This window comes from Phaseolus vulgaris, chromosome 9, assembly GCF_051622355.1.
Source record: "Phaseolus vulgaris cultivar YP4 chromosome 9, ASM5162235v1, whole genome shotgun sequence".
NCBI classification, from domain to species: domain Eukaryota; kingdom Viridiplantae; phylum Streptophyta; class Magnoliopsida; order Fabales; family Fabaceae; genus Phaseolus; species Phaseolus vulgaris.
In genome coordinates this window covers 15,584,588-15,610,499 of record NC_143506.1, presented here as the reverse complement: position 1 = coordinate 15,610,499, position 25,912 = coordinate 15,584,588, and the positions used below count along the sequence as shown (strand labels likewise).

Sequence of the window (25,912 nt, the reverse complement as noted above, 5' to 3'; positions counted from 1 at the left end):
TATATATTTTTAATTTAGATATACTCGTAGATTAAAATTTTGGAATTTGGGTTTGACAGTTTTATTGAATTGTTGATACAATTTTAATTGTGAGTACTTGTATAAAATGCATATTAATATTTTCTCAATGTTTCCCTTTCTTGTATTTTGGCATGATTTACTGTGATAATTATGTTTGATACAGGAGTAAAAAATGTCACGAGTTCAGGAAATAAAGTTGGATGGTTATAAACATTTTACTTAAAAATGTGTATATTTTTATTGAGATACTTTTATTTTCTAAATTATTTGTTAGGTATTATATTATTGTACTTGTTGCATCAGCAAAAAGTCAGAGGTTAATGATGAGTCTCCGTATTTGAAAATGTTTTAAATACTTTTATTTTGTATATATTTTATATTTTATGATTATACTTAGTAAGTCAACAAAAAAAAATGGGGGTAGGGGTGGTTATGCGGGGTGACCCGTTCGCATAGACTCGTTCCACATTAAAGCAGGTCAAGTTGGCCCGCATTGAATCTGTAAGCTATTTTTTTAGTCCACTCTGCATAATGGTTGGTCTGCGGACAAACCCTCATGAAAACTATTTTTTTAAAAAAATAATTTTTTAAATAAAAATTTGGATTTTTATTTATTTATTTAGATGCATTAAATAAATGGTCTTATAATATTATTTTCATGAGAAGTGCATAGTATGATGTTTTTAAAAATTTTGGAATGTGAAATATGAGACTACATGAAGGAAATATGAAGATGTAGAAAAAATAAGACTACATGAAGGAAATGCGGGTCAACCCGCCCCGCACTTGTCATACGCGAATTGTGGGTTGTGTGGGACGAGCCTAAACGAGTCAGTAATTAAAATAAGCAATCCGCTCCACTTTTTTTTCAGTGGGTTGCAGGCCGGCATGCACGGTCTACCCATACGGGTAAGTTAATGAGATAATTAAGATATTTAAATGTGTATATTTTCATTTTGAAATATTTTTATTTTATAAGCTGTTATTGATGGTTTTAGTATGCAAAATGATATATGGTGTATTTAGAGAATGATATTATTTGGAATGTTTGATGTAGGAGTAGTGTTTAAAAAATGTATATGTGAATAATGGTGTGATGAAGTTGCGTGAAAGAGGAAAAAAAGTGAACGTATTAACCTTGGGAATTGGAAGGTCCTTTGTATTGTTTTCCTAAGTAACGTCATGAACAATGATGAATCCTGTTGGTGTTAAATAGGGGAGGTCCCCCACCCAACACCACCATCTTTACCCTACACTCTGCCCCTACTTTTTTATCAATATTACCCTATCTTATCCAACCATGCTACCCGATCACAATTTCAAAATTTAATACTTTAGAGACCAAAATTAATTAATCTTATATATGTATCTAATTTAATTTATAAAATTATAAAGTAATTTTTAAATTGTTATCTAATTAACTATCAATGTCTTAACTACTAACTATTTTATATTTTACATTTGGTATTAGATAAATTTTAATAGTTAATTAGATATTAATTTAGAAATTAGTTTATAGATTTAAAAATTTCTTCAGATATTAATAATTTCTTAATTTTTAAATAAAAGTTTTCATGTTAGACATCACTATGCAACTTAGGCTGACACCTCAAGTAACAATAATCATTTGTCATCACATGAAAAAAGTATTATTAAAAAAAAGAAAAAATTAAGAAAATACAAAAATACGGGAGATTATACCAAAACTCATATGTCAACAAAAAATATTATTTAATTTAGTCAATGTAGCGACTAATAATTTTTTTTTTCTAAATTTAGTTTTTTATTTCATGATTTTTTAGTAGTGCACGTTATTCACCATCGAATCATTATCAAATTATCTATTTTATAGTTAATAATTTTTTATATGAGAGTGTATTAGAAATCTCATATCAATAAAAAATAACACTACAAGAAAATAATGAAATAAAAATCAAGACAAAAAAATAATTAGTTGTTATAGTTACTAAATTAGAGACAATTTTAGAGACTAAAAAAATGTTGGTTTCTAAATTAGTTTCTATTATTGTTAAACAGTTTTTAAATTAGTATCTATCTAGCAATAGAGGTTCTTGTTACCAAATTTATTTAAAATTTAAATAATTGGTAGTTAAAACCTCGGTAACTAACTATATATCAATTTAGAAACTATTTAATAATAATAAAAATTAATTTATAAACTATTTTTTTTAGTTTTTAAAATGGTCTGTAAATTAGTCATTATACCAACTAATTATTTTTAGTTTCTAAATTAGTTTTTATTTCATGATTTTCTTGTAGTATAAAAATACTTTATAATATATAAATGAGTATAAATTTTAATGCTATTTGGTTAAGGTAGTTTAATTTCTAATATATATTTTTTAATTTATAAATAAGGTAGTTTAATTTCTAATATATATTTTTTAATTTATAAATACTACTTCTAGATGGTATGTATGCATGGTTTCCTACACTTTATTTGGTATAGTACATATACAATAAATATACAATAAATGAGAGAGAGAGAAATAGAGATTATTAATTGTTTAGTAAAATAGAAATGTAAAAAAAAAAACCCACTCAAATATATATATGCACGCAAAAGACACCATTTTTTTTATGGGAGTACACCTTTTAAGATCATCTTATAAATTATGTTTCACTTTATTAAGTTAATCATACATTTTATCACTTAATTTTTTTTTTCTTTAAGAATCTTATCACTTTCCTTTTTTTTTTCTTGTACGTTAGTTTTAATTTTACGCATTTCATCATTAATATATTTTTCATATGCAAGAAAGTGTTGACTTTTAAAAGAACATGGTTTTGTGATTAATGTTACAACAAAACAACGACATTTTGTTGTAAATATGGAGATAAGACGAGTCGGATTAAAAAATATAATCACAAAATGCATGGGAAAAAATTTAATATCAAAAGTGTCTACAAATTTAAAATTTTGTAGAAAAAATAGAAAACAAGTTAAATAATAAATATCCATGAAATTATAGTAGTCATGTCGTAAAATTTGTTCTTAAGATTAATGCATTGTTTAAAAACCTTAAACGTCATCCGTTTTTACAACACTTGTTTTATTACTGCGTCAATAATATTTTAAAAATAATAAAAACGATTTAATAATATTAATAATAAAAACATAAAAAAATTAAAGATTGACGGAGGAAAAATATATATAAATTGTTAACCTTTAACTTTGATTTTGAATGATTTCGCGACTATATTAGACATACCAAACAATTATAATTAACTAATATTTTATTTTATTTATTTTAAAATTCGAAACTTTTATCACAGGTTTATTTTTAAAAAATAATTTATTTAAGTATTTTTTTCTCTCGATTTCAACGTTCTATCTGATAGAAAAAACACACGCGGAAGCAACACACAATCACGAATCAACTGCAAAAAAAATAAACAACACAAGATTTAACGTGGTTCGGTCGGTCGCCAACTACAACCTACATCGACACGAACAACTATTAAATTTTCAGTATGTTCTGTTGCACACCAATTACAAGTACAATAATATATTTAAATAGAGATTATAAAGGTCTAGTTAGTCCAATCCGATTGATATTAGCTTCCTACCAAACACTACTTATACAAAATCACGAAACTTCTAGTAATATCTTATGCAATACGTATAAAATGAAAGAATGAAGATTTATTAATGATGAATTGGTGATGTCGTCCTCATGAAATAAAGTGAGTGCAAAAGACCCTACACTATACTATATAGTAAAGTAATAGTAGTATGTGTACTATGAACTGTTTCCATAAGAGGTGATGCTCCTCATTTAGGAACAACCCTTTGCATCTCTCATTACTAAGATTATTAGGTCCCCATGCTACCCACTTTCTGTTTCTACCACCCTTTACTTCTACCCTATAATAATACACCAAAAGCTGTTAAGGACACAACCTAACACAAAAAAAAAAAACAAACTTCTTTCATCTCTTCTTCCTCTATACTACACACAAACTTCATTGGAAAGTACTGTACAAGAAAAATATAAAATTGTACAAGAAAAATATTAGTTGCTATAATAATTAAATTAGAGACTATTTTAGAAATTAAAAAAATGGTTTTTAAATTAGTTTCTATTATTATTAAATGGTTTCTAAATTAGTATCTAATTAGCAATCAATATTTTAACTACTAATTATTTAGAAATCATCTAACAATAATATAAACTAATTTAGAAACCAAAAAAATTTTAATCTCTAAAATGGTCTTTAATTTAGTCACTATAACAACTGTATTTTTTGTCACTAAAAATTAGTTTTTATTTCATGATTTTCTTGTAGTAATAGTATCAATATATAATCATTTAGAAATCGAGGTTAAAAACAGATTAAATACATTTTTCTTTCCTAATCCACTAAAATACTCATAACGATGTTAAACTTGAGATCAAACATTGTAAAACGAAAATTTTAGACTTGAGATCGAAACAATATTTCCTCCCATACAATTTATTATAATAATGTTATGACTAAAATAAAATTCACAACAATCAAAGAAAATAAAAATAAAAAGAGTAAAGAGAAGTATAAGATATGATAAAGAAAATTAGAAAAAAAAGGATTATATGAAATATTATGTGAGTATCACCATTTTCTTACTTATTATATTTTATCTCTTAACTCAATATGGATAAACATAAGTAGTTAAGAATTTCTTGCTGATAAAACAAAAGTAGTTAAGGGTTTTATAAATATTAATTCATTTTCTTTATCTTATGCTCCGACTACACATGTTAGCAAGTCCAAACATAGAAACCTTCAAAATGTAATAAATATTTTTAATTTGTCATTGATAAAACTATTCTTATTTAATAAAATCATTTTTTAAAATCTTTGAGAACTTGACGCATAGAGAAACATATTTCAAAATTATATACAACTTTCCCATAAACTAAAAAAAAACTTAAATGTTTTTAAGTACGATTATCTATTTTAATATTTTTTTTGAAAAAAGTATACCAATTTAATGCGGAAATCCGCTGCAACGTAATATTCACGTCTGAATTTGAAATTTTGTTAAATTTCAATGAGTAACTTACTTTCTAACATTATATTTTGAAAATGATTTTAAGTATAGATATTATTATTTTTTAATAAAGTCACGAATAAGATTTTTAATAAATAGTTGTTAATTTTAGTTACTTAAAATCAATTATGAAGAGTTCTGTAATTATTTTTCCCAAAACAATGTTGTTCGATGTACTTCTTTCCATATATCCAACCTAGCTTAATTGGTGGGCGGCACTGCCTTCCTTTTAAATTAATAATATTTGTAAATTTTAATTATTACTGCTTACAAATTAATTTTAATTTTTTTATAAAAGTTTTTATGATAGACATCACTACATTTTAACCAGAGACACCCTCAAATAACAATAATCATCCCACATAAAAAATATTATTAAAAAAAAAGAAAATATAAAAATATGGAAAGATTATACCAAAATTTATATATTAACAAAAACGATAGACATGTAAACTATACATATTTATAAAGAATTATACTAACAGACTAGATGGAAGTTTATGATACCAATGAAATGATTCTATTTGAATAAATCATAAATTAGGCTTACTAATTTTATTACTCTACTTTCCTATACTAATAAAGACCTAACATCTTTTACATATAGATACATAAACAGATTCTAATTATAAACCAGTTAATCTTTAATTAATTGAATATTAATTTAGAAGTCTATAGAAGAATAGTTTTTTTTTTTATAAGCTTTATTAGGAATGCTTGACCTTCATCTATGTTATTTTTAATTATAAAATTGCTACACATAGAAATTTGTCCTTTTCTACTCATCTCTTAAAGTTATGATCTCTTATTTTTATTATTTTTATTCGTAAAAGAAATTTTGGATTATATTGTAGATACGTTCAAATTGTGAAAATTATTGATTTACATAATTTAAAATATATTTATTGATTGCATTTTTCATAAGACACTTTCATATTGCACAATTTGATTTTAAAAAAAAACTTTCAAATTGTAAAATTTATAATTTTTTTATTAAAAAAATATTTTTTAAATTATATAATTTGAAAGTCACTTTATATTTGTAAGTCTATTATAAACTCCACTCTTAAATTTTTATTAAAAAAAATAGTTTCCAAATTTTGTATTCTGCAACACAATATTAACTTCAATTCATAAAAAAAAATTGACATTTGAATTACTTAATCTAGAAGTTTATTTTATATTGCACAATTGGAAGTATTTTTTTTCTTCAGAAAAAGTCTTATAAATTTTATAATCTATAATACTATATTATCTTTTTAAATTACACAATCTCAAAGTTTGACTTTCATATTAAAGAATCTATAAATCAAAATTTACAAATTATTGTTCCTGATTATGTAATATAATATATATTTTTAAGTTTTAGATTGGACACTTCAAAGGTTTTTTAATTTTGAATTGTATAATTAAAAAAAAATCGAAAAAAGAAGCATAAATTTAAATATTTATGGGATGATTTAGCAATGATACGTCTAGTTAATTCTTATCATGTGAGATCTGTAAAACATTATTTTTATTTTAAAATAGTTACAAAGTTTTATTCAGGTTAAAAATGAGTATATCACTTTTTTAATTTACTTTAATAAAATATCCTTTCTCTCCAATAAGTATATTTCTTTTATTTCTTTCAAATACAATGATGATCTAATTTAATTTAAAATATACTGAAAATATAATAATCAACATTCAATTGAATACTAAAAATAACAACAAATTTTAAAAAGTGCCTAAGACCATTTTTAGTATTAAATAACAACAAAATACTAAAACTTAGTAAATTTTTAGTATTTTTTTGTGTTTTTTAATATTATACTTGTTCTTACAAGTGCCTAAGACCATTTTTTTTTCTCTTAACTTATTTACTTTTCAATATTCTTTCTCGATTTGAATTTTCGGTTTATTATTCTTTTGATTGAGTTTGGTTTGTAAACTCGGACTGGGTCAACTGAATCTCTTAATGTCCTTTTACAGGTGAGATCTGCAAGAAGCTCAAAGTCATAATTGATTTTAGTCCGTGATCAGTTAAAATTCACTCTCCTTGTTTATTGAGTTGATCACCTATTTATAACACTTTCTTATTGTACCTTAAACTCAGTTGAACTTTTACTCTTTGCACCTAATATTTTTTAAACAAACTCTCTATAAACTTAGCTATAATAACTAATTATTTTTTATTTTTTATTTTTTATTTGATTTTTACCTATGGTCAACCTTTATAATACTTCTTCCCAAATATAAGGTTATTTTTGTAGTTAATTCACATTAAATAAGAAATTTGGTTAAGTTAATGATATTACACTTTAAATTGTTGAAATTCATGGTCTCTCACTCTTTTCAATTAATTAATTAATGTGTATTGGTCATGTTCTTGAAGATTTTTCTTATTAATTTATATTAGTATAGTAAGGGGTATCATGTAGGAGTGTTTTTTAAAAGACACAATTTCTTTTAAAAGTCTTACATACAGTGACGAAGATATTATCTCTTCGGTCAATAATAAATAAATAATGTATTAACAAAATGTGTTACCATCAATTTCTTTTCACGGATACCAAAATTATATTTTTCACAATAATAAAATGTCTCATGATAAAATCATATAAATAGATATACAGAAAGATAAAGTGAAATGATTATTTTATTATCATTTAAAATATCTGAATCAGATAGATAATTTTCTAACGTAGCAAACGATGTTACCAGTGATTACAAGTTTGAAAAAGGTTTCTGATAAATTGACGATGATCAGTAAATATGTGAATATAGAAATAATTAAAATGAAGACCAACTCCACTCACGTGTAAATTTGTAAAACCTCAGGAAAGGTTTTGAAAAGTTGGATATTACATATAAATAGATCGTTATTATATTTATATTTAAAAAATAATATTATATTAATTTAAATTAAAAGATTCTGAATAATAAATTTAAATAGAAAGTAATATTTATTATTAAATTAGATTAAAAATAAAATCAGATATAAAAGAGATATTATAAAAATTTTAGTATATATTAAATAATAGACAATTATACACTAACTAAAAGTTTATATGTTTTTAACTGCATTAAATATTTTAAATTTAAGATCGTCGATATTTTTATCTTAAATAGGTTTATATAATTAAAAATAATTGTATTTTCTGGCTGACAATTTTATACACAACACTATAGTAGATGTTTGGTGCTTTTTTTTAATTAAAATATTATTTTAGTAATTAATATTAGTTTATATCTATTTCGTAAAAGAAATAAAATATTAACAAAAATAAAATTCTTATTTAAGAAAAATAGTAATATATTTTTATATTATATCTACATTTTGTGGTATCTATTTGTGTCCTTTAACCAGTTCTTTTATATACTTTGAAAAACTTATTTTAAAAATCAAAATATAATCCAAAATTCAACTTTACGAAGAACAAAATAGTTATTTTAAAAATTATGAAATTATAATTAGATATTATTGTACACAAGAAAAAACCTTAGTCAATTTATTGGAAATTCTACCTATCGTTCGGAATTCTTTCTCCACTTACCTCTTCATCAATAATTCCTTCTCCACATTACTACTGTACATATCTCTCATTCATACAATCTATATACAAAAATGTATCTTTGGTTGTTCATTTTTCAAAAGTTAAAATTATTTTTTGTTGTCTATAATATAATGTCAATATATAATATTTTTAAATTAAATTTGAAATTCTTAAACTAAATATCTTTTACCATTTTGTAACGAACTTTAAAGATAATAAACATTGATTTCAGATTTTAAAGAAATTAAAATAAAAAATATTTTACAATAATTAAATTAAAATTTTCGAAGTATAAATACTATAAAGAATCATAAAGCAAAATACATTCATCCTACTAATTAATTTAACAATTTAGGTTCTGATTGCTTCTATGAATGTATTGTTCACAGAGAAATAAGTGAGAGGATATCAGTGATTTGAATTCAAGGTTTTACAGGAAAGAGGAGGAAAGGATATACTGTAATCAGTAAATATCCTCTCCCCCTCAAAATGAAAAAATTAGACAAAAAGTCACATCAACATGTGTTATTTCTGAATTTACCCTCATTCATTTGCAAGAATTTTTAATATTAAAAAATTATATTTTTATTTATTTATATAAGATGTGATTTATTTTCTAATTTTATAGTATATATTTAATATTTTAAAAAATTATTTAAAGTTTTTTTTTAATTTATTGCTGCATTTATATTAATATATATTTTTTATAATTATTATGTTTGAGTTAATAATTTATTTTAAAAATAGTTTTTTATTAAATTATTTTCTATTGTTAATTATGTTATTTTTTTTAGTATTTTTTATTTTCATTACTATAAGATTTTTAATAATAAAAAATATCATCTTTTATTTATATAAGATCTGATTTATTTTTTAATTTTATAATGCATGTTTAATATTTTAAGAAATTATTTGAAGTTTTGTTTTTATTTAATTTGTTGAATACATTTATTTTCTAATTATAATTTTTAAATTATATTTATTTATATTTAATATATATTTATTTTATAATTTTAATTTTTAAATCTACGAAATATGTAAAATTTGTTTATTTTTAAATAAAAATAACTCATTTCATTATTAAAATTTTTTAATAGACAAGGATAAATTTATAAAGTAACATTTAACAATTTAAAAAAAAAATAAAACTCTCTCACAACCATCATAGCACTCACAAACTCTCATAAACTTTCCTCACACATCCACTCCCTCAAATTCTCACACATACACTCTCCAATCTAATCTAAACCCACACTTAGTTCAGTTTTTCTCAAAGTTATCACTCCAAGAAAATAATCCAATAATGCATATCCTAGAAGATCTCATATTTTATTTTCTCCTCATATACAGATAATGATTCTGAGAAAAGAAAACCACATCTTGAAATATGCAGATGCTCTTGTATTAAAACATACAATTTTCTTTCTTAATGGATGTGAATATACAAGACATTGAACTCAATGTTTAAATTTTCGTTACTGCTTCCTTATTGTTAAGAAAATAATAACCAAGATATTTTTTAAGTTGTCAATTCACTGAAAATATAAGTATTACGAAGTTTTTTTTCTCCTTTTTATTAAAATATACACTCACATCTTTTAATAAATACAGATTACTCTGTAATACTCTATGCTAGGTTATTTAAGCATGTATGTGCCGGAATGGGAATAAATGCTGTCAAGAGCTAACCCTTTCTAGAGATCAGAGACCCATGAAGCTGTAGAAGCAGTGAGTTGCCAACCACGAAGATGGAGCTCAGAGCCATCAGTCCTCCTGTGATTAAATATTAAGGGCGACAAACAGAAAATAACCATTTTTTGCCATAAAGAAAAATACATACTCAAAGCACCACCATATGCAGAAAGCAAGAGCGCTATTTCTTTTATTCATAAAAAAATAGGGTCTTATGTGTGTCATACTCTCTTTCTAATTATAAGATATTATTTTGAATTTTTTTTATCCCTTCTTATAAAACTATATTTTAGTTGTTCCTGATTATTTTAATTGTTTTCTTATAAATAAGAAAATGTCATCAATCGGCTCTCTTTGGTGAAGGCTAAAGAATTACAGAGTTTAGCTTGAAAAATTCAAATTATACTACTACTATTATTTTTCCATACATTAATTATTTAAAGATAATTTTAAATTCTTACAATTATAAACAACTTAAATACTACTAATTAAATTAATCATCTTTCTTAACAAGTGTGGATTAATATAACTTCTTAAATAGCCGGAGGAAATATATGAGAAGAATGGAGTGGTAGAATGCTGCTGACCTGAAAGTGATGGTGTCATAGCAAAGTCAAATTGGGGAAGTAACACACCAGCCGCAATGGGAATGGCAACAGCATTATAGGCGACCGCCCAAGACAAATTCTGGTACACTTTTGCCATTGTTGCCTGTGCTAGGTCTAGCGCATCGACCACCTGTCAAATTAAAAAACCCACCATTTGTTAGAAAATGAAGAGTGATAGAAAGTTTTGAAATTTGAGTATGTTACTACTATACAAGAGGGAGGGTCTTCATCGCAAAATCCAATCTACATCAAATCCAAATAAATGGATTGGATTTAAAATCCATATCCACTCACTCACATTAAAATCCATATCTACATCAAATCCAAATAAATGGATTGGATTTAAAATCCAATCGACATCGTCCGGACCCACTCGACTCGACATCGACCTAGTCCTGCTCGGCTCAAAATCGGTTGGGCTCGCATGACTTGACATCGATGCGGGCCCACTGGGCTTGACATCGATGCGGGCCCGCTCGACTCGACATCAGCCCAGGACCGAACTACTCAAAATCGGCCTGGGCCCGCACAACTCGAAATCGACCTGGGCCGAAACGACTCGGTATCGGCCCCGGCCCGGGCGACTCAACATCAGCCTGGGTTGAAACGAATCGATATCGACACGGGCCCGCTCGGCTCGACATCAACCTAGGTCCAGATGACTCGACATCGACCCGGTTTTTCTCGGCTCAACATGGGCCTGAGAGTACTCGGCTCGACATGGGTCCGGGTCCACTCGACTCAACCTGGGCCTGGGCCTGGTAGTCTAGACATGGGCTCGGGCCTGCATGACTCGACATTCGGCAGGCCTGCTTGGCTCTACATCAGCTTGGGCCCGCTCGACTTAATATCGGCCTTGGCCCGTTCGGCTCGACATCGACCTAGGTCCGCTCGGCTTGACATTAGCCCTGGCTCGGTCATCTGGATATCAGACCGGGTTTGCTCGACTCAATATAGGACCCGAATGACTCAGTTCGACATGGGCCTGGACTGACTCGACTAGACATTGGCATGGGCCAACTCGGCTCAATATCGGCCCCGACCGACTCGGGTCGACTCAATATCGACCACTCAGCTCGACTTAGCCAAGGGTTGATTCAGCTCGACTTTGGCCCGAAATGACTTGGCTCGACTTTGGCCCATACCGACACAATTTGACTTGGGCCCGAACGACTCAACTCGACGTGGACTTGGGCCGACTTTGCTCAACATGGGCCCGAATTGTCTTGGCTCAACCTGGATCGGGCTAAGTCAAAATCCAACCCAAAATGCAATTTGGATAATCCAAAAATGTATCCAATCTATATCTAATTAAATGGATTGGATTTAAAATCCAAAAATATGGATTTGGATTCAAGATAAATCCATTTAAATGGATTAAAACTAATATGAATTTGGATAATTATGGATTGAATTTTGTAATTTGGATTTTGTGCCCACCCTTAGTACCAGGGCTCCTTTTTTCCCCACCACAACTCCTTCTATTTTGTTCTTCTCTCTCCCTTAATAAAAGTTAACAAGCTAAAAAACAGGAAATTACTCCATTCATAAAAAAAATATAACATTACATCACTGTGGTATGAAACAGATGATTACTTTAAGCAGGTTACTTGTATCATGCTGCAAATTCAAAGCAATGAGAAAACATTTAAAGTTGCCACATCCAATGAAAATTTCTAAGTATTGAAAATTTTCACCATCTGCTTGGACAACTGCTCCCCCTCTCCATCCCAAAAAGAGAGCCATATATTGCGATGCATTATGCCATCATCATTGTTGTATTAAACAAAAGATTGCTTGAGCAGGTCACTTGTATTATCGTGTAAATTGAAAGCAATGAGAAAACATTAAGATTTGCCACAAGCGATGAAAATTTCAAGTATTTCAAAATTTCACCATCTGCCACCCATTTGGGCGAAAATGAAAAAAAGAAGATCAATAGCTTGGGGTTGCATATAGGTGAAACAACAAAATTTGGGGCATCATAAAAAGACATACTTGTGAAATTTTGTTCCCTAGAAGTATAATAGATGCTGCATCCGAGGCAGCATTCTCTTGAGCTTCATTCTGCAGAGCAATTCCAACATCAGCTACAGCCAAAGAGGGTGCATCATTTATCCCATCACCTACCTTAGAAAAGGGGAGAAAAAAACTGTCTTAGTAAAAATGTCATTTTTTTGTTCGTTGGTAGATGCATGCAATAGTTGAGTGCAATTCCACAGCATGAGGCTTTTACAGCGAACGCATTTTGGTGTGAAGCTGTTCCATGGCACGTTCTTTAATTAATAGCAACCATAAATATCTCAATTACTTTGAAAACAACAAAATCCAATTCTTTATAGCTACTTATAATACTAGTACGTGCTAAATTTAAGATCAACCTGACTATCATATTATAAGTTCAGTGGATGTTTTATCATATTATGATTCTCCACTGAACTAAGGCCAAAACCCAAAATAATGAAAATTACAAAGAAAGAGCAGGTGGGAGGGGGAGAGAACTTGGTCAAGTACAGCTGTCATCACTCAACATACCATCGCAATATGATGTCCTGCAGCTTTTAGAGAGGAAATAAAACTAGACTTCTGTTGCGGAGACAAAGATGCTTTGACAAAATCATTTTCAATTCCAACTGTATCTGCTACTGTTGCAACTGCCTCTTCCCTATCCCCTGACAAGAGGACCGTTTTAATCCCCTTCTGCTTGAGCCTTCCAATAAATGCAACAAAGTCAGCCGGAAAATGCACCCATGAAGAATTAAAAAAACAAGCATATTTGAATTGGTAAATACTTCCATTGAATGCAGGAAATATATTAAATTCAGTATATGGCGTACATTATAATGGATAAGAAAATGGTGTACCGGTGTGCTAGTATTGAGCTTGAAATGAATGCTAAGCTCGTAGAACAAAAAAAAAAACTGCACTTTTATTCTGAAGAAAGTGAAGTGAACCAACTTCACATTTGGTCAGAAGCAGCGCTGGTATTATTTGCCTATAACGAGTGATACTAGGTAGAATATTCTGAAGACACATAGGGCAAAATAAACTCACCTCATTACAGTAGATTCAGCATCTTCACGCACAGTGTCAGATATGGCAATAGCACCAATGATGCCTTCTCCTTCACGTCCAACATAGACAACAGTTTTCGAATACTTAGAAGATGTTGTATTCGACGAATGATTCATCAAACTATGTTCCAGATTTTTCAAATCAGACGGATTCACTCTTGTTTGGAAGCGTTGATGAACCCATTCCAAAGACCCAACTGCAATCAAATGCCCATCTACTTCTGCTAAAGTGCCAAAACCTGGTTCAACTAACTGTCTCTTCGTGACAGGAAGGATCAACTCCAATGACTCAGCTTTATTGACAATAGCCTTTGCTATTGGGTGAGATGCAGTCTTCTCCACTGCAGCAGCAATCCGAAGAATTTCAGACTCTCCATAATGGATAGAGCCTATGGCCAACACAACTGGTTTTCCTTTCGTCAGGGTTCCTGTCTGAAAGCACAGTGCTAGTAAATCTTCTTCCTTCTATTATATTTCAAGAGAAATTATAGCCGGTCTATTAAGTTGGAGTAGTGTATAGATTTTTTTTTCTTTCAAAGTAATTAATGTTGTTCATTAGTTATGCATAATGTATATCTGTTCTACAACATAGTACACCATACTATATAGGCTCCCATTACGTGTCAATAAAGCAGAACATAAGGGACCACTCACTCACATATTTTTTTGATTTTTCTGTCTCGATGTGAAATTTCACAATACAAATAATTTCTTTAAGACATTCATCCTACTAAAGTCATTAATACAGTCCTTATTACATCAATATATGCATGTTACCATATAAATGTTTGTATATATGGTGAATGGAGAGGATTGAGGAAAGACGAATAATACTGTCTATGAACATGGAATTACCTTGTCTAGAGCGATATAATTTACTTTGGCCAAGCGTTCTAGCACATCCCCTCCCCTAATAAGAAGTCCTTTTCTTGCTCCTGGTCATTTGTCAACACGTGCCTAATGTGAGAGTTAGTTACAAAAGGAGATACTAAAAAACAGTTTGCTAGGCAGCATGTTTTACACCATAAAAGTTGACAAATTCGAGTGCATAAGAAAAACTAGATAAGACACCTTATCCCAGGCCTGATTAAGACATGGTTACTTTGTAACGCAATAGTTTTGTGTCTTGTTTATTAATATATATTTATAGAACCACAGTTGACCAAGACTGGTAAATAATTAAATGAAACAATAAAAAATATATGAAAGATATACTTCTTCTGTCTCATAATAAGTGTTGTAGGTTTAGTTACATCAACCAACAAAAACTAATAAGTATGTGAAAGAGTATAACAACTTTACAAAATTATCCTTATCATCATTAAATCATTAATAGTTTTTTTGTCCGTATCCATCATTAGTATTATTAGGAGTATAAATGGCAAAAAAGGTGATTGATATTAGATTACTCAGTGCCAATCATTTTCAAGGATAAGAAAATTGAAAACCTTGGTATCAGATAAAATGAATCAATATTTGAGCAATGAGGAGGAATGCTAGAATACTGTCCTTATTATACTCTTGCCAACGCAGACTATAATATAAGAAGAAATCTATATAAGACCCATTAAACAAGAAATCGGAGTCACCACGTTATGGGTCTAAAGTGAATCTGAACCAATAGTAAATGGAGTTAAAGTGTAATTATAAGTGCAGTGTTACTGTTCAAGTAACTTCAAGAAACAGTTGTCTAAGTTTACTAAATAGAGAAAGCAAAAGCATCGTACCAAGTGAGGTTCCAACCAGGATAGCTGTGGGCGTAGCAAGACCCAATGCACAAGGACAAGAAACAACCTACAAATGGGGACAAAGATTATTTTTAAATAAACTCAGTAATTATAAACACCAACATTCGTGTCCTGCCTGAAAATTTTCTTTTATCAGGAGCAATTCCGTACACTCATTTCCATGACCCTATTTTTTTTTCTTCATCTTTATCCACACACTGTTGCAATCAGTTCCAGATAAATAAGCCCACAACTACTAGCTTACAGCATGAAGTTTTAGATTTGATTTATGTGAAGAGTCCAAATCAAAGGCTGTTTGCAATTCTGAAGACTCATAAAGGACATGCAAGATTTTGTCAAGTACGTCCTAACCAACAACAGATGCATGCAGAAAGCCAGTAAAAAAAGGGGTGCTTCATAGGAGATATTGAAAGAAAAGCGAATAAGGACATCAGATTAATTTTAGTTGCAAACTTGAAGCACCAACTACAAGGGGACCCTAGAGTTTAAAATGGCTCACCAAAACATCTACGGACAGTTTTAAACTCAAGAGCAAAGGATCTCCTTCTGGGCCCGCAATATCATTGAGCAAAACATCAGGAAATATATGTGATCCAACAAAATACCTGGAGATAAATGCAACAACTTTGTCAAAGATAAGGGGCAAGATGAACTGTATACATTAAGTCTTTTACTCGGGAAAGTTAAATGTGCATGACAATCATAAATCTTGCAAGACACTGATGTTTGCATGGGACACAACTATATCTTATCTAAGTGTCAGGGAGAGCCACATAGGCTGGATAGCAATAACATCAATATGTCATACTAAATTAATAATAGCCATGACAAACCCCACTACCATTTGGGACCAGTGGAGCAAATCCAAACATTATCAACTAAAAAAATATAAGTACTTACCAAAATGCAAATGTTGCTGCTGACAGAGTCATTACACTATATACAAATGGCCCTGCTATTGAATCTGCAAGCCTTTGTACAGGTGCTTCACGTGATTGAGCCTCCTCAACCTAAATTTCCCAAGATAAAGATGTAATATTGCAGAAACTCTACAATTGTTTGATTTCCACAAATCGCAAATCAATGGACTTATCAGCAATGCTAGCTCAAAATATTCCTAAAAACATCAAATGAAGCAAAGCAATTATACAATGTGTTCAGCACCACATTGTCCTACAAAACTATAACAATTGCATTTTTAACTCAGCAAAAAACTGAAAAAACATTATCATATCATTTAAATGATACATCATCTTATCACTAATCCATTACAGAAGATGAGATACTAACCATGCGTACAATCTTCGATATCGTAGTGTTGGAACCAGTTGAAGAAGCTTCAATCCTTAAAGGACCATCCTGAAACAGAAATTTGTTTGGCTTAAGAAATAGATCAATAAGTTTGCTCACATGCAAAGGTTGATGAATTGAAATCACTCATGTGCCTCACATGTGAATTTAGTGAGACAACACAAAGTTAAAGACTGACCCAATTTATAGTTCCTGCTGAAACTGTGAGGCCTTTCTCCTTAAATACAGGAAGTGATTCCCCTGTAAGCATGGCTTCGTCTACAACACTTCTTCCTGAAATAACCTTTCCCTGACCGTGCATTTCTCTAGTTAGCAAGCAATACCACATGAACCAAAAATTTTAAGTGTAAATATTTGAATGACTATTTTCATAACAATGTTATTATTATAAGACATTGTTGGCATATCAGGCACATCCTATTAATTGAGCATTTGGTCCGAGGGAGCACAAACTTCATGCAATGATATGTGTGCACTCTCACATCAATTCACGTACCACAAAAGTAACTTAATGCTATGTTTCAATTAAGATAAACTGAATATCAATAGACATCAGAAAGGCTTACATCTATAGGAATAGTCTCTCCAGGCAACACCAACACAGAATCACCTACTCGAATATCATCAGTTGGGACTTCAACACAAATTGCATCAGAGCAAAGCACAGTGTCAGTAGAAGGGGAACCTTCGGTTGAAGTAATCACAAGTCTTGACTGAGTAGATACAAGTGACTGGAAAAAATTCACCACAGCGTAATCATGTAAGATAAAGTAAATAAACTTACAGTAAAACATTACTCTGAAGAAATGTCATTAATAACAACAAAACTATAATTTGATGCTTAATTTCCATATAAGCCACTTTATCTTATAACTAAAGTTCCAGTTCTTGGATTTTTCATTTTTCCCAGAAATAATAATTTATCAGAAATGGAAGTGGAAGTTGAAACTAGATTGGATTTTTACATGGAAAACCAACAAATTGTCACATTTATCATGTAACCTTAAGAAGCCATTTACTCATCATAGGGAACATATTCATAAATCAAAATTCTGTTCCAACGGAATATATTAATGAATTCAAAGTCTGTTCCAATGACATTGAAGCAGTTATTACTAACAGAACCCTACAAAATGTGTAACATTATTGATTCCAGATAGCAATAACCAGGTTATATAAATCTTATTTTACTGGAATGTTATCAAATGAAAGAGGTGAATCACACTAAAACTTACAAGGAGTTCATTCATATCGCTAGATGCCTGGATCCTTGCCTTTTCCTCAAGAGAACGTCCTAGAAGCACGATACCAAGAAGCATGACCTGCACGCTAAAAGATTCAACACTCACATGAGAAGCTTATACACAACATGAACGTAAAAAGTTTCAACAAGAAATAACATATTTTACAAAGGTGAGAGGTTATTAAATATAAACAAACAAGACCCCAACCCAAGATAGAACAAAAAGGTGGCAGATTTTCCAATGACAAATATCAGGACAAATAAAAGTAAAGAAAGTCACCGGTTCATCAAAGAATGATGCATCCCATGCTAGGCCGGGGTTAAGTAGCGGGATCTACAGCAAAGACAAGTTCAAACAAATCAGAAATTCTATTGTCTAGTAACTTAACCGAACACTCAAATTTCAGACCGAATCTCACGGAACTAATGATGAATGCAGCTATAGAACCAAATCCCACGAGAGAGTTCATATTAGGCGACCCCTTCTTAAATGCATTTAGGCCATCAAAGAGTAACTCTGCAACATTTTCATGAATCATACACAGTAAGAAAATAGTAAAACTACGAATACACGATTCTCCTAAATACTTCAAGAGAAGTTGCTGCTGTGTATCAAGAAGGGAAAAGAAAGAAGAACTAACCTCGTCCTGGACCCAATAGAGCCGCCAAAGCTAAACCACCTTTCACGTACGAACTATGAAGAATCTCCCAAAGCGATCCTGCACATAGAAAGCAAGTTAAAAGACTACAAGAAAGCGTTTACAAATTGCGCTTCCCGCTTGGTTTATTTGCGTTTAAGCATATTGTAGCTGAATAGCGAATAACGAACTTTGCACGCTCCATTCGAGTACTACCGTGAGCAATGTGGATCCCCAAAGAGTGAAAGATATGCGAAGCGTGCGATCCACAACACAATGCGACCAATGTCCAAGCGAACGCGACGCGGCCTCGACTCTTAGCGACCAATTCCTCCTTCTTTTTCACCAATTCCTTCCACTTCCTCACGTTTTCGGTCACTCCAGAACTCGACGCTCTCCGCTTCGTCGGAAATCCGCAGTCGCCCAGTCTCCGTGCGAGGCTCTCGGCGACGCTGGCCGGTTCCTCCTCGACCCTGTGCAGATTAACAGCGGCGGTCTCGGTGAGCATGTTGACCACGACCGAGTCGACTCGTTCGTCAGCGGACAAGATATTCTTGACTCGGGAGACGCACGCACCGCACATCATGCCGGTGACGTCAAGCAGAACCAGCAAGTCTTTTCTCTCTCTCTGGACTCGGACAAAAGCGGATTCCGGTGAGCCAATCTCGGTCCGGAGGGAACTGCATACTGCGAATGATGGACGGAGAATCTCATGGCTGTGGCGGTTACTTTTGCGGTTGCGACGTCTTTTGGTCGGAGAAATGAATTGGACAGCATGGTTGGGTGTGTAATTGAAGCAGAGCTTGGGTTGCGCGGCGAGAGGAAATGTGACGAAACGAGTAGCCATAATCCGAGAGGAGAGAAGGATTTGTGAACCACCAATTTTTCATGTTACCTGCTAATTTCGCACGGTAGAGGCCTTAGTTGAATATTTCAAACACCCCCAATCAAGATTTGACACGTCCATTTACACAACTGGCCGCCACCAACGGATAAATGTCAAGGTAAGAAGCAAATAAATTAGATATACATGAGAAACGGATAAATAATTAAATGTATTTTTATTATAATATTTATTTAATTTAATGTTTTTTTATTTGTTTGCTAATTATTACTGTTTATTATATAAAAGATTAAAAAAAATCATTTTTATTACTTTTTGTTCTAGAATGGAGATTGAGGACTAGAGAATGATTGCTCCCTTCTATTGATAGTTGTCACTCTCAACTTCCTGTTTCACCTTCCTCCTTTCTGTCATTTGATCGTACAGACTGGGATGGTATCTGCGGGATTTTGACGATCAAGTCAATTAAAGTGTCGGCACTCGGTTGTTAGAGTACAGTAGATAATGATATACTGATTCTTGAAATATGTGTTATTTATATTACCTTAATGAGACTTCATTGGTGGACCGAATTACAGGTTGATTTATGTTTAAGGTTGTGCTAAACAATTCTTAATTATGGATTAACCTTACTGATTTTGTCAACCCATGACTTGTCGTCATGAATCGGTCGACCATGTGTCATCAGATGACCTTCTTATCGTGATCGAGTGGTTCGAATTCCTAACCAAACCGACGGTAAAAGTAAATTTCTTTTATATCTAACTATAAACATTTTATTTTTCTTTCTCTCTCTACTCTTTCACTTCATTCAATGTACAATGAGTTTTATAAATACGAATTGAACAAAATTGAAGCTAATAATTTCAGTAAAATAAGTAATATATATTTTTACATGGTTTAAATATGGTTACAATAAAAAAGGCTAATGAGTTTACATGAAATGAATTTGGAGAAGGAGAGAGAAGATAAGGTTATCCTATTTGTGCTCCAGAGGTTGATGTAAGATAGAATAGAAGGAGGTTGGAGTTTCCTTTCCTGAACTGAACCCAAACTAAAATGGGTGCCAACAACACTAATGACTCCTCCACGGAGATAGAGAAGACTAAGAAGGTTTCTCATTGTTGGGGAAACCCTCAAATACCCTTTGCAATTCCCTTTCTCACGCTTCCCAATTCCAACTTCACCACTTTCCTCTCTCCGCCTCAACTCCACACCTCATTCACCACTGCCGCTGACCATTTTTTCACCCTTCTCCACACCCTCGCTTCTCAGAACCCCTTCCTCAACAAAATCATCTCTCTCCAATCCCAATTTCACACCCTATGCGTCCAGGTGCTTCTATACTTTCGTCTTTTTGGTTCTATTTTTATCTGGCAAAAATAATGTGAAGCCTTGTTGTGTTTGGGTTCAGATTCGGAAGCACGGTAGCGTGAGATCGGTGGGTAATCATAATTTTGCTGCTGTTTTACCAGGGGATTCCGTGGCAGGGTTAGTTGTGGCTAATGGGGTTTCGAATTTCTTGAACATTTACAACACCTTGCTCATTGTTAGGCTTGTTTTGACATGGTTTCCCAACGCTCCTCCTTCCATTGTTAGTCCCCTCAGGTGAGTTACCCTCCTTTATTAGTATTATTTTGTTCAATTGCTGTATCATGTTATCATATCATATCACAGATTGACATCTATAAATCAAGCATCTTGAAATAACATTTATCCCGATTTTTCTTTATTTAATTGATAGTATAAAACTTCTTAGGTTAACATTGTATAAAAATTAAACTCAAGAATATAAGACTTAGTTCTACTTTTAACTTTTATAGGTGGTTATTTTCAAAAGTAAATAGAATATGTACTGTGTCTAGTTTTAATTGTTATAAATGTTCAATTTGTTAATTCTTATTATAATTACCTTAAAAGTTACATCAGCAATACTTTTTTATTGGTTGTATTGGTCTCTACAGTATTTATAGCAACTGAAATTTGTCTTTATACAGGATGATGAGGATTGAACTGAAAACTTTTTATGCTGAGACTGGTTTGTTATCTTAGTGTATATAAACCTAGGGCCACTCATGCACCAAACATAAACCATAATATGATTTACCACTTTGTTTTTGGGTATGGGGATAGATCAGGATCCTTTGACATTTCACTGTTACATGCTTAATGATAGATAGTGGAGCAGATTTGATTTCAAGAATTTTGAAATGTCAAATAAAATGATTATTGTTTCATTCAGCACCATATGTGACCCATACCTGAACATATTCCGTGGACTTATTCCCCCTCTGGGAGGAACACTGGATCTCTCCCCCATTCTAGCATTCTTGGTTCTAAATGCATTTACCAGCACTGCTGCTGCAATCCCTGCTGAGCTTCCAACCACAGAGCAATCTCAGCAAGGTCTTGCAACACCATTACAAGCTTCTAATTTTTCTACTTCACAGAAGAAGTGGATGAGACGGCTTCTAGGGAACAAGTCAAGGACGTCTGGTGGTGCTAAATAGGTGATGGTAGAGTTTATTTGTGCCTCTGGCTGTTTATTGATTCATATAAGTTGTTATTGATGATTCCATCTAATTATGGTAGTTCTAGGCAACGCAATTTTCCAGCTTATGATTCCAAGGATTGTAGAGTTATGGAGTTTGCTGTGGAAAGATCAAGCCACCACAGTCACAATTTATTTTGTTTTATTTTTTCAGTACAAACATACCATTGTTTTCTTTTAATCCTAAGGTATTTTTTTCATGTCCATAAACCTATGATCATTGAATAAGGAGCTGGATTATATATAATCCACCAGTAATCATGCTATGTAATTCATTCATTTAAACTTTCATTTATCTTAAAAAGCATGATAACTTTTGCAATTTTCAGTTAAACGTAAAAGAGACATCCTGAGGAGGAATGAAAAGGACTATATTTTGTGACCGGATTTCAACATCGGATGGCACAATCCCAATTCACTGCTCAAGTATCCAGTGACTTGCATTGTGATAACACTTTTAATTGAAAACTAATCCACTTTATGATTTTTCATTCATATCAAGAACTAAATAAAAAAAGTTTAAATGACTAAATTAAAGAGGATCCGGTTATACAACATTTTAAAGAAACTTATAAGTTAGTCAATCAAATATATTTATCTTAATAATAATCTCCTGAAAGTTGGTAAAAGTGAATGTCATACATTCACAACTTCTAATAATCTTCTAGGCTTCACAATTTTACTACGAATATCTATTAGTTGATTTTCAGATCAAATATTTGAATAAGTTTTTTCTTAATGAAAAAACTAAGAATCTCTACATGTTTTATATAGTTATGTTAAATACGATTCTGATCATGAAACTTTATTATTATAATACAATTAAATAAAATATGTATTTTCATACTCTAAATTCAAGAGAAGTTGTATGAAATTACTTTATTATCATAATTACAATAGAAAAAAAATTGAATATTTTTTATTGTTCTTTTATAAAGATACTGGAAAACACGACTTAAGATAATTGCATCATTAAATGCACTATTTCTAAAAAAAAAACTCAACGGAAGTCTATTTACCAGCACAACTTTTTTTTTTCAAAATCATCTCCTCAAATATGACTTACTCATTTTTTATGTAATTTTTTTTTAAAATATTTAATTTAATATAAAAAGCACAAAAAATTTACACCCATCTTATAAAAGTACGACTTACAAGCACAACTTTTTTTTTCAAAATCATCTCCTTAAATACGACTTACTCATTTTTATGTAATTTTTTCTAAAAATGATCTAATTTTATAAAAAAACACGAAAGTTGCGTTGTAAATTTCCTCTAGTTTTCTTTACTGGAGCTAAATATTTCTATGACCCTATAAGGCTAGCACATTATGAAGCTTCTACGAAGCTTCTGCATTTCTTTACAATTGATATTGCACGGACATCCATCCACTGCAGAAAAGGCATCAGATTCCACATAAATTTAAGCAGTGCAGCGAATATTATGCTTTATTAATGGAGAATCCTATTTATATCTCTACAATATTACAATGTAATAACTCCAACTTTATCACTAACAAACCACTTCTGGTACCACGGCTGCACTTTATATCTTGATCATCTTTCAGCATAGAAAAAAGTTGCAGTGTTTTTCTTAACGGTATCCAAGGCAATAACTTTAAATTTGTAGTTAAATAACCTATGATTTTTATAATAATATACAAATAAAACAAACTTTATCTAAAATCCTGTTGTAAGTCTTTATTTATATGAATTCTACATAATCTAAATAAAATATTCATGAGCTTTTCATATCTCCGCAAGCTTGATCAAACCACCTAATTCTCTTAAGCAAAACTTTTGTCTAACTCACTAGGTTAAACAAACATTTGATCTAGTTTAAGTAAATTGTTCACTTTGCTAGTGTAATTGAATTTGTCACTTTGTTATCTTGAAGCTAGAGTTTTTATTAACTTATTGAGTTTCTATATTTCTTGTCTGAGCCAGATTCTTCCCTGTTTAAAAATAATTCAGACACAAAAACACACCTCAATGTTCTATTTATTTCAATTTTCAAATAAAAGCTTAAAAATTAAAATAATTAAAATTTTAGATAATTCAAATCCAAAAAGTAAGAGATATGTTGTATATGATGTTAAAAATAGTGATATAACCTATGTAGCATAAACACTCACTCATATATAAAAAATATGTATAATATCTAAAGTATAGGATATTGAACATATATATATTATATAATTATAAATTTTATAAATTGATAATAAATATTTATGTGCACTAAGTATGTTTCAATTTTTTTTTAGAAAAATATATTTTTTATGACTGATTCAAAATTATTTGTTTATTATTTTTATAATCATAATAAAAGTTTATATAATAAATTTAAATTTTTAGAAAATTAATGTATTTCTTATTTTTAAAATTATATTAGATTTGTACTAAAATTATCAAAAATTAAATAAATATTTTTGAATTGGACACTTCACCCTATACATATCCTATAATTATCATACGAGTGTCATGTCCATCCGGATGTTCAACACGAACACGTCAACAGAGAGTATCTCGGCTTAATAGATATAAGATCCTAAAACTTTTGTTTATTACCAATATTACTTGAATAAAAAAAAGTAAAGGTGAGTGTAGCTGAAGCTTTTTAAAATTAACGTTGAAATTGAGATTTGGATGGTTTATTCAGAACAGTTGCAGTGCAGAACCTCTCTAGCAGAAACAAAGTTAGGCAGAGAGAGAATACCGTGAATGGAAATTGGAGGTTGCAGAAGGGGTAGCAGATTTTCTTCATACGAGAGATTGGCTGCTATAGGGTTGGTGCTTCTGGCTGTGGCTTCTCCTCTCTACATAGACCGAAAAGCGGAGTGTGAGTTGGAAGACGAAGACCAACCCTTGAACGTTGATGCCTTTTTGCCTTTTCTCTTACTTGTACTGATTTTCGGCATAGTTTCATCGGCTTTTCTCGATCGAACCCTTGCTGGCTTTGATCGTTACTGGATTTACAGAGTTATTGGTTCCTCTGGCGGTATTCTTGCCATCCTTACTCTTCTTTTGCTTATTTTGAATCTTAAATCCTCCCTTTGACGCTCATCGAACTTTGTAAGATCTTCAAAATTATTCTGTAGAATTTCCTATTCTTTTCCCATCTTCTTCTGCACAAACTCAACACTCATTTTGTGATCTTAATTTAAGACAATGAGAGGTGCTCTCAAATTTTTTTTTACAACGTGGCTTATATAAAGGTGATTGCTAAGGTTTGCTTGGTGCAAGGAGAATGCTGACAAGAAACTCTTCAATATTGCTTAACACCTTATTTTAATTATTGGTTATGATAAATTATATGAAAGATTTATAAGTAAAATTACTGAATTTATACGTGACAAATTAAAGGGTGAATACATTTATAAGTTTTTCACTCCATTTATCTTTGTATTCACAATTGCGTTGAAATGGAAATTCTCATATTCTCTACTGTAAAAAAATGCTTTTACGCAAGTATCCTTTTGGAAAATATTCACCAACTAAACACCCCTAATAACTTCCTTTTAGTTAAACAAATTAATTAACTACCTACAAATTATGCAATTATAGGGCTTTTCTGTGGTATAATTTTTT

At 30.7% G+C, this 25,912-nt stretch overlaps 3 protein-coding genes across 8 annotated transcripts; 2 read left to right on the top strand and 1 right to left on the bottom strand.

The window, feature by feature from the left end:
- Positions 1–9,996: 9,996 nt before the first annotated feature.
- LOC137821288 (copper-transporting ATPase PAA2, chloroplastic) lies at positions 9,997–25,164 on the bottom strand. 5 transcript variants are annotated; one of them, XM_068625804.2, is made up of 18 exons: positions 25,041–25,164; positions 19,147–19,905; positions 18,934–19,011; positions 18,712–18,809; positions 18,573–18,626; positions 18,285–18,371; positions 17,616–17,780; positions 17,228–17,338; positions 17,029–17,097; positions 16,639–16,748; positions 16,238–16,343; positions 15,718–15,784; positions 14,846–14,925; positions 13,971–14,422; positions 13,452–13,626; positions 12,915–13,046; positions 10,896–11,046; positions 9,997–10,389 (listed from the first exon to the last, which is right to left on the bottom strand). In XM_068625804.2, exons 2-18 carry the CDS (start codon positions 19,775–19,777, stop codon positions 10,301–10,303), a joined length of 2,655 nt encoding a protein of 884 aa, XP_068481905.1. In that variant the 5' UTR covers positions 19,778–19,905; positions 25,041–25,164; the 3' UTR covers positions 9,997–10,300. The 5 variants fall into 5 exon arrangements, 4 of the variants coding, with proteins under 4 accessions (XP_068481905.1, XP_090151917.1, XP_090151918.1 ...); XR_016515798.1 differs by lacking the exon at positions 25,041–25,164 and having other exon boundaries at positions 16,639–16,855; positions 19,147–19,844; XM_090295791.1 differs by lacking the exon at positions 25,041–25,164 and having other exon boundaries at positions 18,285–18,378; positions 19,147–19,849.
- Positions 20,687–22,535, top strand: YLMG2 (YGGT family protein). Of its 2 annotated transcripts, none has more exons than XM_068625805.2 (3): positions 20,687–21,109; positions 21,189–21,382; positions 22,017–22,535. In XM_068625805.2, exons 1-3 carry the CDS (start codon positions 20,834–20,836, stop codon positions 22,282–22,284), a joined length of 738 nt encoding a protein of 245 aa, XP_068481906.1. In that variant the 5' UTR covers positions 20,687–20,833; the 3' UTR covers positions 22,285–22,535. The 2 variants fall into 2 exon arrangements, with proteins under 2 accessions (XP_068481906.1, XP_090151920.1); XM_090295794.1 differs by having other exon boundaries at positions 20,710–21,109; positions 21,772–22,535.
- LOC137822237 (uncharacterized) lies at positions 24,915–25,517 on the top strand. Its single transcript, XM_068627133.2, has one exon. It carries the CDS (start codon positions 25,046–25,048, stop codon positions 25,379–25,381), a length of 336 nt encoding a protein of 111 aa, XP_068483234.1. The 5' UTR covers positions 24,915–25,045; the 3' UTR covers positions 25,382–25,517.
- The last annotated feature ends 395 nt before the right edge of the window (positions 25,518–25,912 follow it).